Source organism: Typopeltis vanoorti, chromosome 12 (assembly GCF_054136105.1).
Source record: "Typopeltis vanoorti isolate ZY-2024b chromosome 12, IOZ_Tvanoo_1.0, whole genome shotgun sequence".
Classification (NCBI taxonomy): Eukaryota; Metazoa; Arthropoda; class Arachnida; order Uropygi; family Thelyphonidae; genus Typopeltis; species Typopeltis vanoorti.
The window spans coordinates 45,641,539-45,657,380 of NC_143560.1; the positions used below are offsets into that span (position 1 = coordinate 45,641,539).

At 34.0% G+C, this 15,842-nt stretch overlaps 1 protein-coding gene across 2 annotated transcripts in view; it reads right to left on the minus strand.

Annotated features, from left to right (window-relative positions):
- Positions 1-3,484: 3,484 nt before the first annotated feature.
- Positions 3,485-15,842, minus strand: part of msl-3 (male-specific lethal 3) — a 164,014-nt gene continuing 151,656 nt past the window's right edge. For both annotated transcript variants that reach the window (XM_090402134.1, XM_090402135.1), the window contains exon 12: positions 3,485-3,793. In XM_090402134.1, coding sequence (XP_090258260.1) covers positions 3,700-3,793 — 94 coding nt within the window. In that variant the 3' untranslated portion in view covers positions 3,485-3,699. The remainder of the gene's footprint in view (positions 3,794-15,842) is intronic.

Consider the following 15,842-nt stretch of genomic DNA (forward strand, 5'->3'; position numbering starts at 1 on the left):
AAGATAGCTTAAATATGGCAAAACATAACAGCATTAGCAAAGGTGGTATGGTAAGGAGTCAAATGAATAAATTTAAATGGAATAAGAAGAAATTAGTCAAAATACTAAACTAGCTATATACAAGACAGTATTCAAGCCAATATGAACTTATGGATATGAGAGCTGGGTTAGAAATAAAACATTTAATGAAAGACTAGATACCAAAGATATGAGAGTTCTGAGAAAAATTATTTGAGATGAACAGATGACATTAATGGGAGGAGCATATTTAAATAAGATATTAAAAAGGCACTTTATTTAAGATTCTTAGAATTCAGGAATGTGTGAGCAGAACTAATTTCAGGTGGTATTGTCACTTAAACAGAACAGGAGAGAAAAGATTAGCACAGGAGGTGTTCAATGCCAAAATGGCAGGAAAAAAAATCAAGGGGGAAGACCAAGATCAAGGCAGATTGATGCAGTTAAATTGTGTTATAACACCAAAGTATATGCTCCGACAATATTAGAATTCACTAATCTGGAGGAAAATTGTCAAAAAGTAATAATGTAAACTTTTTAGCTAGTATCATCACATTATTCTGTACCCTCCCCCACCAAGGAAAATTTCAGGAATTTAATGACAGATATGATCTTTAAGAACAAAGGACACAGCAATAATTAGAATTGAAAATCCAAGACAACAAACCTATGGTTGGAAGACTACTGACTCCTGTTTTCCCTTAAGTAATTTTATTGTAATATTTATTCTTTGAAACATGAAATGGTCAAAAAGACCCCCCCCCCCCCTTTGTAGTATTTGGAATCCAACAAAATAAAATGATCAGTAATTCTCCCACACCATGAAAGAGAAATGTCACAATGTATGTTCTTTATTCAGTTTTAAGAAAGCAAATAAATATTCATATTTACTGACTGTATTGAAATTGAGGTCAGATTTTGTTCACAATATTCTTGCAAATTAAGTGCATGATGCAGCTGTCCAAGTTTTCTTTTAAAAAAAATTTTAGGGATACAAAAGCTTTAATTTTATTTGCCTCATTCATTTCAGTTTCTTCTACATAAAAATTCACCCGTTTCCAATTTTCTGTTTTGATGTTGTGAACAATAGTATGATCCATATTAAATTCTGACTTTGACAGCAATGCAAATATTTGTGTATAAGGTAGATGGGCAAAGAAATTAAGCTTAAGACCCCTCCCTCCCCACACTAGAAAATAGGCATTTCACATCTTGAAATTTTCTGCCATTAGCCAAAAACACAACATTTATTCTGAGCTTTTAAGAATTTAAATGCATGCAAAAAAAAACTGCAAATATTTCACCCAAATATTCACATGACTGACCTTTATTTCCTCGTTCATGAATATATATATATATATATATATTAGCATGCATATCACTTGACAAAAAAAAAAAAAAAAATATATATATATATATATATATATATATATATATATATATATTTTTGTCAAGTGATATGCATGCTAAGTCTTACATACACACACACACCTGGATTTTATACATATAGTAGATTTTAGTTAACTGGGCCACATTAGAAATAGCATAATTTGGCCCAATTAAGAGGCTTCTCCAAAGCTGCACATCACAGGTTAAAAGGTGTATGTATATAAGACAAAATGTTGACTTATAAACAGTTGGCTTTAATTAAAGTAAAATATTTACCACAAAAATAATTTCATTTATGTACATATTAAATACAGATGCAGCTCTTAGCAGTTAAACAGTGTAGGAATTAATTGTAGTCTTATTTTTTTCATCGATTGCAATTAAACAAAATCAGCACAGGTATCTAAGTGCAAATATGCACTAGATACCTACCTTCCTACATGAAAGAGTTGCAATCCAGTAATAAATTTTCTAGCGTCCTGGGTAGTCAGTTATTCAAGCTCATGAGTGTCAACCTCATCACTTTCTTGTTCTTCTGTCTTCTGATGCTTTGCTGTAATTTCCTCCCCAAATTCTCCATTCTCATTATAGTACTGAAACCTGCCATCAATGAATGCAGCCTCTTCATACTTTCTGATGTGGTTTACGTCTAATGGGATGTTATTTTCACTAATCGCCACACATAATATATTCATGACTGAATTGCTTAAAACCATAGTGGGCAAAACAGTTTTGAATCGTCTTGCTTATTTTTTGCAAAACTATCAGCCATAAACTGTGTTTCTTTTAAAATATTACCTTTTGCACTGACTTCCTTAGCGACTGTCAAGAACCAATAAATTTTTTTAAATTTTTTGTTGTGATTCCATGCCTCAGCTCATAAGTCAATTCTTAAAAAATTCAGATGTCATCTACCCATTTTTGTTCATATGACTGGGTAAATTCTCCATTCTAATCCCTTTAAAGCATCCATGCTCTTCTACCAATAACTAACAGCTTTCATTTATTAATTCCTGACATATTTGAAGAGCATAATACTGTTAAATGATCCACTGCTTTTAATGATCGAAAACAGTGTAGCATTTATAAAGGAAACATCTGATGTGGCACAATAAAATAGACCTGTTTCATCAGCATTGCAGATGTCATCAGCACAAAATTTTTGAAGTATGATAACGTAAATTTTCTAATCCTCCATGTGATAGAGGCTACTGAGTGGCCTAAATAAACAGCACTGTGTCCCAAATAAATGAAGCAAATTCTTGTTATATTCTCATTGACTTGTCCCAAAAAAATGGCTACCCTGATTAACTGGAATTGGTCCACCAGATATCACCATATGCTTTATAATATGTATATATGCCAAGAGGCATATATGCAATTCTGTGATAATGATAAAGAAACAGAACAAAATTAATTCCAATATAAATCCAAATTAATATTTCTCAAAAGATGTTTTTATGAATACAGAATACAATTGCACTGAAGGAATGGAAATATCAGCCATCAATGAAAAGAATCTTGTGCATCAACAACTCTTAACCTTTTGATTTATGAGAACCTCATGTAAGATGCATATCCATAGGTCATTTTTGCAATCTGAATGTGTATATATACATTTCATTAATCTGCTGAGAAAAAGTAATTTTCTAAACAGCCATGGACTTTAGGGATCCGTGGAGCACAAGTTAAGAAACACTGTATATTACAGAATGCCCCCCCCCTCTCTTTCCTATGGTAAGGAAGAAATAAAAGAATCCTTGAATTCTCTGTTTTCCCATTTCTATTGGAAATATGCATAACTGGCTAGTTATAAAACAGCTGCAAAAATGATGTAGTCCATTTTGAGAATTAAAGGTAAAATAAAGAAACGTAAAAATGAAGTGATGAATATAGATTTCAATACATATATATATTGATTTATATACACAGTTAAATGACAGTGAAGGAATAATTACACCATCGATCTCTATGTTTCCATTACTGCTATAAATTTGTAGGACTTGCTGGTTATAAAAACTGCAAAAAAAGTTTCGTTTATTTTGAAAATTAAAGGTAAAATAAAGAAACATACAAATGAAGAGATGAATACGGATTTTATATACATATATGTTCTTTGATTTGTACAAACAATTAAAACTGATGACAGTGAAGGAATAATCATACAACATGGTGAATGCAAAAATGATAATATATACAATGAACAAGGAGTTTCATGTAGCTACAGTGATACATTGTTACAATAGTGAAACAATTTTTATAGTACATTTTACATCCTCATGTCATGTCATGTCATGTCATGTTTTCTACCTTTATTGATGAAACTTCAGTAGCATCAACATAAGCAGAATCCAAGAAAAGTTCTTCATGCCGTTCAGCAAGATATCTGAAAAGAATTTTCTGCCATTAATAAACTCTTTTACAAAGTAACTAAAATTTATACTTTGCTCATATCTTCTTGTTGATAAATATATTATATTAATCCTTTACTAGTAAATTATGAGGTGTGATAAAAATTTCTGAATTAGTCAGAACCTGACAGCAGTTAGCATAAAGCTTCTCTCCAATAGGTGGGTAGAGAAGAAGTGAAGAATCTATACTGGTTCAGTTGCCATTTACCTCAAAAACTAAACTTTTGATATGTTAAAACTTATTTTCAGAGAGGAAACAATATGAATAAAGGGGAATGGTGTCCGTTTTTTGATGGATTTTTTTAAAAAATTTCTAGTGATAACATAAAAAATGTTGCTTAATAACGAGTACTTCAGTACTGTTGTTGGTAGATCTGAGGAGAATGATGAAACTTACTGACACTGGATTTGAAAATAAGACAGAAGACTGTTAAAATGGAGAAAATGAATGAAAAGGAAGAAATATTGTTCTGTCAGTTTGTTTAAATTGTGGAGCAGTGTTGAACAGCTACTGCATGTCTTTTGAGGATAGAGGAGAAATTACAATGACACTACAATAATGAAGTGTGAACATCAGAATCTTTGTGAAATAGTGGAGTGAACTGATGAGAGACAGGGAAAGAGAGGAATTAACTTAAATCCTCTTTTGTGCACCAAGTCAAGTATTTTTAAGATCTCAGGGAAACTACCCTAAATGTGAGAACAGTATTAATAGTTGGATGATTTTTTATAAAGTTCGTTATTCAGAGAAAAGTAATGTCTTGAATAGAGGTGCTAATTTTTTGGCTGCTGAAGAGGTGACATTTGTAATAGGTTTATGAAAAAAAAAAAAAAAAAAAAAAAAAAAAAAAAAAAAAAGAAAAAAAAAAAACAGAGTTATCTTAAGGAAAATCTCATCTTGTCCAGAGATATGAATGTTGCCAAGAAATAAGACCGAAAGAAATAGGTTCTTTTTCTCAAGAAAAAGACAAAAATGAGACAGGATTAACACTGAAATTAATAAGGTTATCGGAATCCATTGAAGACTGATTGAAAAATGTAAACACAGTGAAGATTAAGGTAATGTTCACAAAAAAAGAGAGATACTGTATTACAGTTAGATGGTCAATTGAAAATCTTATTTAGATCATCTAACATTCTGACAAAATCTACACCAGGAGTGAAGGAAAATTCTATTATCTGTTGAAGAATTTTTGGCCTGAAATAGTACAAATGTTGTTTCCATCCTCTTCACAATCAGGATTCGGTGTGCTACAACTTTGGTTTGAAACTAAAGAGAAGATTGCATGATAAGATAAAATGTTCCACATTTAGAAGTTGCACTTTGCTGAGTTTAAAACATCTTCTTGAATGTTTTCCCCAGTGGTATGAATGCTGTATCAAGATACATGGGAACTATATTGCATGGAATAGAATAAAAATAAAAAAGAAATGCAACCACAGAAACTGTTTACAACACCTTGTACTTTCTATGATGGATCATGGATCACACCCATTTATTCTACAATGCACTGTGATATAAAAGATAAATAAAGTTGAATGATACATGACAAGTTTTCACTTCACAATTTCCTTTTACATGAAAGTAATGCAAGAACTTAATGAAATGTAACATATAAAAATATTTATTGGACATTATTATTATTATTACGTGACATCTCCAAGGAGTCTAAGGACTCATCGAGGGAGGGCACCTGCTCTACAACTCTTGGTCATCACCACTCAATCCACCAACTACAGTGAACTGCATCATCTACACCAATGCTATCTACTGCCCACAATCACAAGCATCCATGCCCACAGCAGGATTCAAACCCGCAGACTTTTGGCTGGAGAGTGGATACGCTAACCACTCAACCTCAACCAACCAGGCTGGCATTGATTGACTGAATTATTGCTTAAGCAATTATTTATTTCTTACAAAATTTTCAGCTTAATATCAAAGACATCACTGGTGCAATGATTAAGTTAAAAGAAGCAAAAATAGAGCGATGCACTTAGATTTTGCAGTCTTTCATATGTTGAATGGATGCACACATGCATGCTATATTAAAAATTAAAACTTTGATACACCGTGCTCTCAATGTGTGTTCCATAGATAAATGCAAAGTTCATCAAATCCACATTTCATCCTAATCGTTGATATTTATCTCAGAGAAAAAGGATCAAGATAATCACCATTCTCTATCTCTACCAGATTTCTGTTCTTTATATACAAATTATCTCAGAGAAGACTCACTATCTTTTCTGAGGAAACGTATATACAACAAATGAGATACTTCTGCTATCTGAAAATACAGAGGTCCCATTTTATCATATTTGCAATTAGTTTCTTTCCTTGATAAGGACAAGCTGAATTTATCATCCAATACACAAGTATTGGATGTAAGTATTTTGCTCATATAGTCTCTGTTACTTTGGTCAAACAGGAGCGCTGGTGTTTGTTTATGTAGAAAGATATTGCACGACATGCAATTTCTGCCAATCAAGAGTTCAAGAGAAAAATATATACAAAGAGAAATATGAATCCTTACTCTGCAAATCAAATAAAAAATTATTGTCTCAGGGTTTCTCATTTTGGGAAGTAATTCTGATAATCACCCAACATTGCATTCGATTTTTTTTTAACCATCTTCCTCTTGAATCCTAATGGTATATTAAACCTAGTACAACATCACACAAATCACATCATGTTTTATAGTTACTTAAACTGAAATATCCGATATCCCTTTGTTTATTATGACTTCTTGTAAATGATCATTGTAGCAATGTTGGCCTGATACTAATCTGAAAAAATACAGTTTACTAGTTACTGCATTTACTCAAATAAACTCGCACTTTTACCACCAAAATGAAAGTTAAAAAATCATGGTGCAAGATATATGTGGAGATTTTTTGGAAACTAATTTTTTTCAGGAAAAAACTAAATTGACATTAAAACCTAAATCCTCAGTATTCATTATAATTGCTCACATTTATAAAATGAATGCATTTAAATTTTAATTATCAATGTTATTTACATTGAAAATTAAAAGGCTGCCAATCACCATCATGTGATATATTTGAATCTTTGACGACAATGTTTCTGTAATTAAATCAAAACAAACAGTTTCATTATTGCTTGTCATTTCATCATTTTAGAATCATATGATCTTTACCGAGTTTAAAATCAGCACTGTAACTTGAATGTTTCTCCATATTTCAAGCAAAAATTACCAGTAATTTACAAGACCTGAGATAAGTTATGAACAATCCTTCACAAATAACTAATGAGAAGTGAAAGCAGAGTGCAAAACGGACAGCAATGGTAAGCCGGTAGAGATAGTGCAGTTATGAAGACATGCATAAGATTGGTGGGGTATATTAACAAAAGATCATACGATTCAGTGACAAAGGCAAGCCAACAATTGTTGACTGAAATGACTCTCTTCAACGGAATTCCAAAATACCTGAAATTGCCATAACAACATTCAAAATCTATTTCTTAAAGTTTTAAACCTTTTTCATGCGCAAGGTATACGCAAAACTTTTTAATTTCTTTTTTCCGTAAAGTAAATCAGGAGTGAAAGATATATGCGAGGACGAGTTATACTCAAGTAAATATGGTATATTTAAAATACCTTAATTGGTTACATATCACTGCTTCCCACAGTATGGTAAGCTGATTCAGTTTGCTCATGTTTCTATACCACAAAAAATAGTTAATTAAAGAAGTGTTCTGCATACTGCATTATATTATGGAAGGAGTCACTCACTTTCAAGGCTAGTTCTGATGTTCTGTGAATCACATTAGTGGAAGTTGGATTTAAGGATATACTGAAGTTCACTTGATAGCAGAAATTATATTGTACTTGTACAATTTGTACAAGTAAGGAAATGACTGAAGACAAAACTAGAAACATGAATTTTGTAACAGCATTCTTGTATGACAACATTCACTATTACATTGTATGGATAATGATTTTGTTTCTGTCTATTGCCCATAAAATGATTTAGTTGAATGACATATTTTAATATGTGATCTCAATAACAATTCATATTAAATTTCATCAGCTTAGTTTTGTTGGAATTATTATCAATGCTATGTGTATATTAATGCCTGTTCATTTTAAGTGCTCTATGGGTTCGTCTGTTTTGCATGATGAAAAACCCTTTTATCCTTCCAAACTTGGAAGGATAAACCTGTTTTATCCTTCCAAGTTTCTGGAAGGATAAAAGCTACCACATTCATATTAGACTGGCAAAGTCATCTTTTAAATAAAAACTCATTACAAACATTTCTCACATTATAAACAAACTGACATCTTTCAAACTAAAGCTCAAGGTTTCAATAGAGCCCTTATAGCTACATTTGTCAAATTTACTATTTAAAAAACTTGATATGATTTGACAAATTTTAATTTTAGGTTCACCCAGATAACTAGATTGATGACAAATAACCTTAGCTGAGTTTTGAAAGTTCCTTATCCAATAAATGTTTTCAATTACAAATAAGAAACCATGAAACTGAAAAAAAGTAGTAATGTAAAACTATAAGGCAATAAGAATGAAACAAGCAGACATTAAAAAAAAAAAAAAATCTAAATTATAGATATAAAAAAGCAGTTAGGATATGAGAGTGCTTCATTGAATATTGTCATCAAAAAGGGTATACCACAATGCATGCATTTATACAACTTTTTTTTTTTTAATCATAGATGTCATGATTGTGGAAATGGAAGGATAATACATTATTACTTCTAGATGGCAGATAGATGAATGGTGGGTTTGCTTTGTATTGAAAATATTGCAGTAATTGGGTTTATTTATTTTTTTGGATTTATTAGTGTCTTTCTTGTATTTTTCTTTCATCCTATTTTATCCCCCCATTTCCTGTTGGATGTAAAAATGCCAGCCTGATTGGCCGAGTGGTTAGCATATCTGCTCTCCAACCAAAAGGCTGTGAGTTTGAATCCAGGCTTGGGCATGGATATTTGTGACTGTCTGTGAAAATACTAGTGGTGGTGAGCAGTAGATGGCACTTGTGTAGCTGATGGATTGAGTGGTGGAGACAGAGTTGTAGAATAGGTGCCCTCCCTTGATGAGTCTTTGGACTCCTTGGAGGTGTCACATAATAATAATAATAATAAAATGAACATTAATTGGAAGGAAATGGATTTTATTCAATTATTAAGGGATAACTATCTGAGACAGCATGTAATTGAAAATACTAGGTGTGTGAGAGTGCTTGACCTGGTAATAGCATCTCACAATTTGACTGTAATGAATATGACCATGTTGCCACCTATTGGTGAGAGTGATCATAAGGTCTTGACCTGGGAGGTGGCTAAAGGTGTGGAATTTTTGATTAAGACAGGGTATATGTGGAATTACCGTGCTGGCAAGTTTGACAAGCTTAGGAGATTGCTTGGATCAGTGCCGTGGCATGTACAACTGCAAGGGCTGGACGTCAATAGAGCATGGGAAGTGGTCAAGGAGCATTTACAGGAGGTTATGGCTGATTGAATACCTAGGGGTCCGAATAGTAAAACAAGTAGGGGTTAAATGGATGAATAACACCATTAAGCTTGAGCTGCAAAAAAAGAAACAACTGTGGAGGGAATTTAAAGAAAGGGGTGACCTGCAGGCACATGAACGGTATAAAGTGCAGGCCAGAAGGGTAACGAGTGTGGTAAAAACAGCAAAAGCCGATTATGAAAGGAAACTAGCTATGCAAGCAAAAGAGAATCCCAAACAGTTCTTTCAATATGCTGCAAGCAAGAAAAAAACTGTACATGGCAAAATGATTTTAAGGAATGACGACGGTAAGGAGGTCACTGAACCAGTTGATATAGTGGAGTTACTGAGCGCACACTTTGCAAAAGTATATCATTCAGGTGGTGACATTAAAAAAATGAAGGAACCATTAGTTTATACAGGAATTGTGATGAATGAAGTGGAGGTGAATAGTCTATTACAGAACCTTAATGTGAATACATCTGTGGGATTGGATGGTATACCAGCACGGGTCTTGTGTGAAGCGGCTAAGGAATTATCAGTGCCCTTGACCATGTTGTTTAATCTGAGTCTTGGGTCTGGTTTAGTCCCGAAGGCGTGGAAAGAGGGGAAAATAGTTTCACTGCATAAAGGAGGATCCAAGACTATGGTGACAAATTACCGACCGATCAGCATATCAGGAGTCGTCGTCAAGGTCTTGGAGAAAGTAGTCAAGGGAAAAATACAGGAATGGATTGATGAAAATGAGATACTGTACAGGGGACAGCATAGCTTTGTGAAGGGTAGATTATGCCTCAGTAACTTGCTCAAGTTTTATAACAAGGTGACGGCAGAACTGGATAAGGGAAATGGGTTTACAGTGATACTGCTGGACCTGGCAAAAGCGTTTGACAGGATACCACATGGAATTCTAATCCGTAAACTACAACATATGGGAATGGATATAGGGTTGGTGAGATGGATAGGTGGGTGGTTGATGGAGAGATATCAAAGAGTAGTTTATTCAGGAGTAGAGTCCAAAAGACGGCCTGTAACTAGTGGTGTGCCACAGGGTTCTGTTCTTGGACCACTGCTGTTTAATCTGTTCATTAACGATATAGGGAAGGATCTAAGTGGAACAGTTCATTTGTTCGCTGATGATGCAAAGTTGGGTAGGGCGATAGTGAATGCAGAAGATGTCAAAGTCTTGCAGGATGATTTAGATAGATTGGAGTTCTGGGCAAAGGAGAATGGATGTCAATTTAATGTGACAAAATGTAAGGTTATGCATTTTGGGGTGAAAAGATTAGCAACAGTATACTACATTGGTGGAACTGTACTCCAAGAGATTAATGAGGCCAGGGACTTGGGAGTGTTGGTGGATAGGGAGATGAAGTTTAGGGGGCACATTGCAAAAGTAGCTAAATCAACTCATCAACTCACTTGGTTGTTGAAAAATACCTTGACGAGCAGAGACAAGCAAGTTATTGTACCTCTGTACCGAACCCTGATAAGACCTCATCTCGACTACTGTGCCCAGATTTGGTCACCTCGGTTCCTTCTTGATGGGGAGGAGGTGGAGAGGATCCAGAGGCGAGTGACCAAGATGATAGCAGGTCTATGGAATGAACCATATGAGAACAGGTTGAAGATTTGTGAGTTGCAGAAACTAGTTGATAGGCAGAAAAGGGGAGATATGATTGAGACATTCAAATTGCTAAAAGGATTCTATAGGATTAATTCAGAGGATATTTTTGAGATCAGGACTGGTGGTGGTGGGAGAACTAGGGAACACCTATGGAAGCTGGGCAAGAGTGTGGTTAGCAGGGGTGTTAGAGCTGGGTTCTTTACTTTTAGAGTGGTAAATGAGTGGAATAAGCTGCCAGAGTCTGTTGTGGGTGCTATGACAGTGAGCGAGTTCAAGGCAAGATATGATAGATACTGTGAGACTGTCGAATAGTTGTGTGGACATGATGTTTAGGGCCTCCCTCGATGAGTCTAAGGACTCTCTGGAGTAGCCCGAAATAATAATAATAAATAAAATATGAGGATAATCTTCTTAAATGGTAGCCAATATTAAGTATGATGTGGGCAAACATCAAAATGAGGAAATGGACGATGCATCTTATTTGTGCCTATGGTGTCACAGAAGTTCTAAGGAAGAAGGGGAGAAATTTTAGAGGCATTACAGAAGGCAGCTGGCACAAAGAAAAAGGAAAACTTGTTCCTTGTTGGAAAATAATGTAAATGCAGAGTAGGAAATGATTACCAGACATAAGAAATGTTTTGGGAAAATTTGGACAAAAGAGTAAAACTAATAACAATCTTAAGTACATGCAGGATTTCTGTTCAAAGCATGGACTAGTCAATAATATATTCCAACATAAAGCATGCCCAATTTCAAATGGACAGAATAGACATAAGAAATAATTTAAAAAAAAAAAGTCACATTGACTATAAGAAGTAATCACCATTTAGTTTTGAGCAGAAAAGTGAATATCATATTAAAAATAAAAGTGCATAAGAATGTTTTAAAACAAATCACTGTTCAGCAACTTTCAGAGGTGAAGTGAAATACATGAATATTATTCTAGACAAAATGAAGACAAAACAAGAACCAAACCTTTGAGATTCAGTGACAGACCATGAAAAACACTGCCTAATTCAATGTTTTACAGTGGATATACTGCATAATCCAGAAGGACTGGTCAGAGTCAAATTCCAGATAAGAATAGAGCCCTCATAGTACACATCTATAAAAGGGAAATACAGGAAAACCTCACTTAACATGAATTCGATATGCACGATAATCAGTTACTGCGATTGAGTAAAATAATAATATTTCCTGCTTTAAGCGAGTGATTAACCAGTTAACGTGATTTTTTGCAAAATTTTATGTTACGTGAAATTTTTTGTCACCAATCTGCAATGAGTAAAAAAGCTGGAAGTCATTAAGAGATGTGAAAGTGGTACTGGTAATACAATGATTGTGCAAGACCTGGGATACATCGAGTCTACATTTCAGACTATATTAAATAAGAGCAAAAAACACAAAGAACAAGAAAAGTTGCTACTGCTTCTTTAAGCATCTCCCGAAATAGAAGACATTTAATGATTGAGATGGAACGTCTTCTATCACTCTGGATTGAGGATTATAACCAAAAAGAAAGAATACCTCTTAGTATAGAGAATATTCAGGCAAAAGCTCTGAATATTTTTACCTCACTAAAAGAGATCAAATTTCAAGACGAATGTGAAAGCTTTACTGCGAATTTAGGATGGTTTGACCGTTTTAAAAATCGAACTGGACTGCATAATGCAAGTATAACTGGAGAATCTGCTAGTGTCGATAAAGATTCTGTAGCCAGGTTTCCTAACGAACTGTAAAGGATAATTCAGGAGGGTAATTATGATGATCTGCAAATATTCAATGTCGAAAAAATTGGTCTCTTTTGAAGTGTATGCCAACAAAAACTTTCCTAACTAAAACTGAAGCATCTCACCAGGATACTAAGTATCTAAAGATCATCTTACACTTTTATTAGATTAGAAGCCAATGCAGAAGGTGACTTTAAACTCCAGTCTATGTTAGTTTATCATGCACAAAATCCAAGAGCTAACTTTATTGAAGAAATCAGCACAAATGGAAAGGACTTGGATTTAGTAAACTGGATAATGAAGATGTAAGAAACTTGCTTGAATCCCATTCAGAATAGTTAAGCGAGAATGATCTCCTTCAACTAGAAGAACAGCATACATATGAAGAAATATGTTAAGGAGTGCAAACAAGAAGAGAATGTTATGACTAAGAAACTAACTGCAAAAGAACTTGTTTTCAATCATATTGAGTATGCTAAGGAAATTTTGTTTGATGCTGATCCTGATATTGAACGAAGCTTCGAAGTCCACCGAAATCTTGATAAAGCGATTGTTATCGCAAATTGCATGACAAGATGAATAAAAGTTGAGCATGATTCAAACATCTTTACTTAATTTTTTTTGTAAAAAAGTGGCTCAATCAAATGTTTAGACATTAAAAAAAATGTAAGCAACTGATTTTTATCCTCTAATATAGCTTATACTGTAATTTTTTTTTCCTCCAAATTTATGCTAACTGATGGATGAATTATAATTATTCTTATTGTTTATTGTATTTGCTTAACGTGATTTTACTTAGCACACATTAATTAATCATGTTAAGCGATGTTTTCCTGTAGAAGTGAATGTGAGAATTATAGAGAAATTTCCTTACTGAGTCCCTGGTAAGATTTATGCAAGTACATACTTGAGAAAGGGCTAAGAAAAATTGTGGAAGGGAAGCTTGGAGAAAAGCCACATTTAGGTCAAACAGAGTTTGGTCAGAATCAAATTTTTATTTCATGACAAATAGTTGAAAAATCATGGGAATATAACAAATTGCCAAGAGAAATGTGGTTCAAAATGCTAGTTATATTATGCAAATGAGACATTATATTGAACAGCAGATAATCTAAGTAAGTTGTAAGTTAGAACTGAAGAAGGTACAGAAAGATGGTTTGATATTAAATCAAGTGTGAGACAAGATAACACATTATCTCCACTGGTAGTTATACAGGGATCACGTTACATAAGAAAGTGTCATTAACCTAGATGAAGATATTCAAATTCTGCTGTACTTTATGCAATGTTATACTGTTAAATAAATCCAGTACCAGTCTACATGGATTTATAACTAAATTGAACAACTGCTGTAATAAATTTAGTATGAAAATCAACAATAAAAAATACAAAGCCTATGAAAATATGAGTTACTTCTAATGCAATAAAAGAATAAAGTTCATAAATAACTGAAGGCACTTTATGGCTCAAGAAAATGGTTAAATTCAAGCCTTTTCATGCAGAAACACCCAGAACATATGGAGCAACAAAAGTTCACAAACAAGATACCCGAACTCCCAGTTGTAGATAGTATAAACAGTCCTATGTAGAAACTTGCTAAACATTTGGCTAAATTACTAGCCCCACCCTGACAGGTAATTCTTCCTCTTTTATTAAAAGTTCTGTTCACCCAAAAAGTATATTAAAAGAACATATTTTAAAAAGTTTAGACATAATGATTAGTTTTAATATCTTCACTATCTACCCATGTACCATTAATTGAGACCCTTGATAATTTTTTCACATAGTACTATAATATCTTGTATCCCTGATGATACATATCAGGAATATGATATGATGATTGTTTGTTAAAGTTATCCCCCCACCCCCCAAACATATTTGAATTATTCATATTTACAGTACACGCTGGTTATTTTGCATGGAAACGGAAGATGTACAAACTAGATGGGACAGCTATGAACTCTCCCAAACCAATGTCTACATAGAACACTTCGACAGCCAAACTGTGAATAACGGCAACTCTAAAACCAGTGGTTTGCCTGTGCTAAGTTAATCATCATCATCATCTTCTTCTTCTTGTGCCTTATCCTTTATTTGGGGTCGGTCTTGCAAGTTCTCATTTTCCATTCTTTCCTATCTTTTGCCATTTCTTCAATTGCTCCACACTCTTCCATGTCTTTCTTGGTCTACCACTTCCCATATTTACACTTTCAGCTGCTGAACCCTGTTCAACTACTCATTTTTTCAACTACTGGTACCACTCCCAAACTACCTCTGATAAATTCATTTCTAATTTTATCCTTTCTTGTTACTCCACACATCCACCTTAACATTCTCATCTCTGCTGCATTCATCCTTTGCTCATGTATTTTCTTTACAGCCCAACTTTCTGAACCATACAATATGGCCTGCCATGTTGTATGGTTCAGAAAGTTTAGACGAATCAGGACATGCTTCAGTACTGGTTGTCTCCACTCAAACCATCCAGTACTAATTCTACCAGTCACATCTTCACCAATCTCACCATCTCTCAGTAACACTAAACCTAAATACCTAAACTGTATATATTCTGTTTTTGTCCAACTCAATCTTAATCCATTACATTCCAAGGCCTTCCTCCACTCTTCTAATCTCGAATTAACTTTCTCTCTTATGCTCAATCAAAACTACATCATCTACAAATATCATACACCATGGCGCCTCTCCCTGCACAAATTCAGTAAGATCATCTATTATCAATGAAAACATAAGGACTAAGGGTGTAGGCCAACTCTCACTGGGAAATATTCAGTGTCGCCACAGGAGGTTCTTACAGATGTTACCACTCCATTCTACATATCCTGAATGATGCAGATATAGTTAAATGGGACTGATTTTCGTTGGAGTACTCTCCAGAGCACTCTAATGGAACTCATTGTATGCTTTCTCAAGATCTATAAACATCATGATCAAGTAATAAATTTAGTTTAATCCTTTATCCAAGTGTGAGCAAACAAAGTTTGCGCCTGAAAGTATCTTCAGGACTGGGGTAAGGTGGTACAACACCGGGCAACTCGTTGCAAAGGTGGAGCAAGCTAACATCACTCCTATCTCAGTATCTCCCATAATGCAAAACACATCTCCTTGCGGATATGTATAATGTTATGCATTAAGGGAAGGGCCACTACCCAA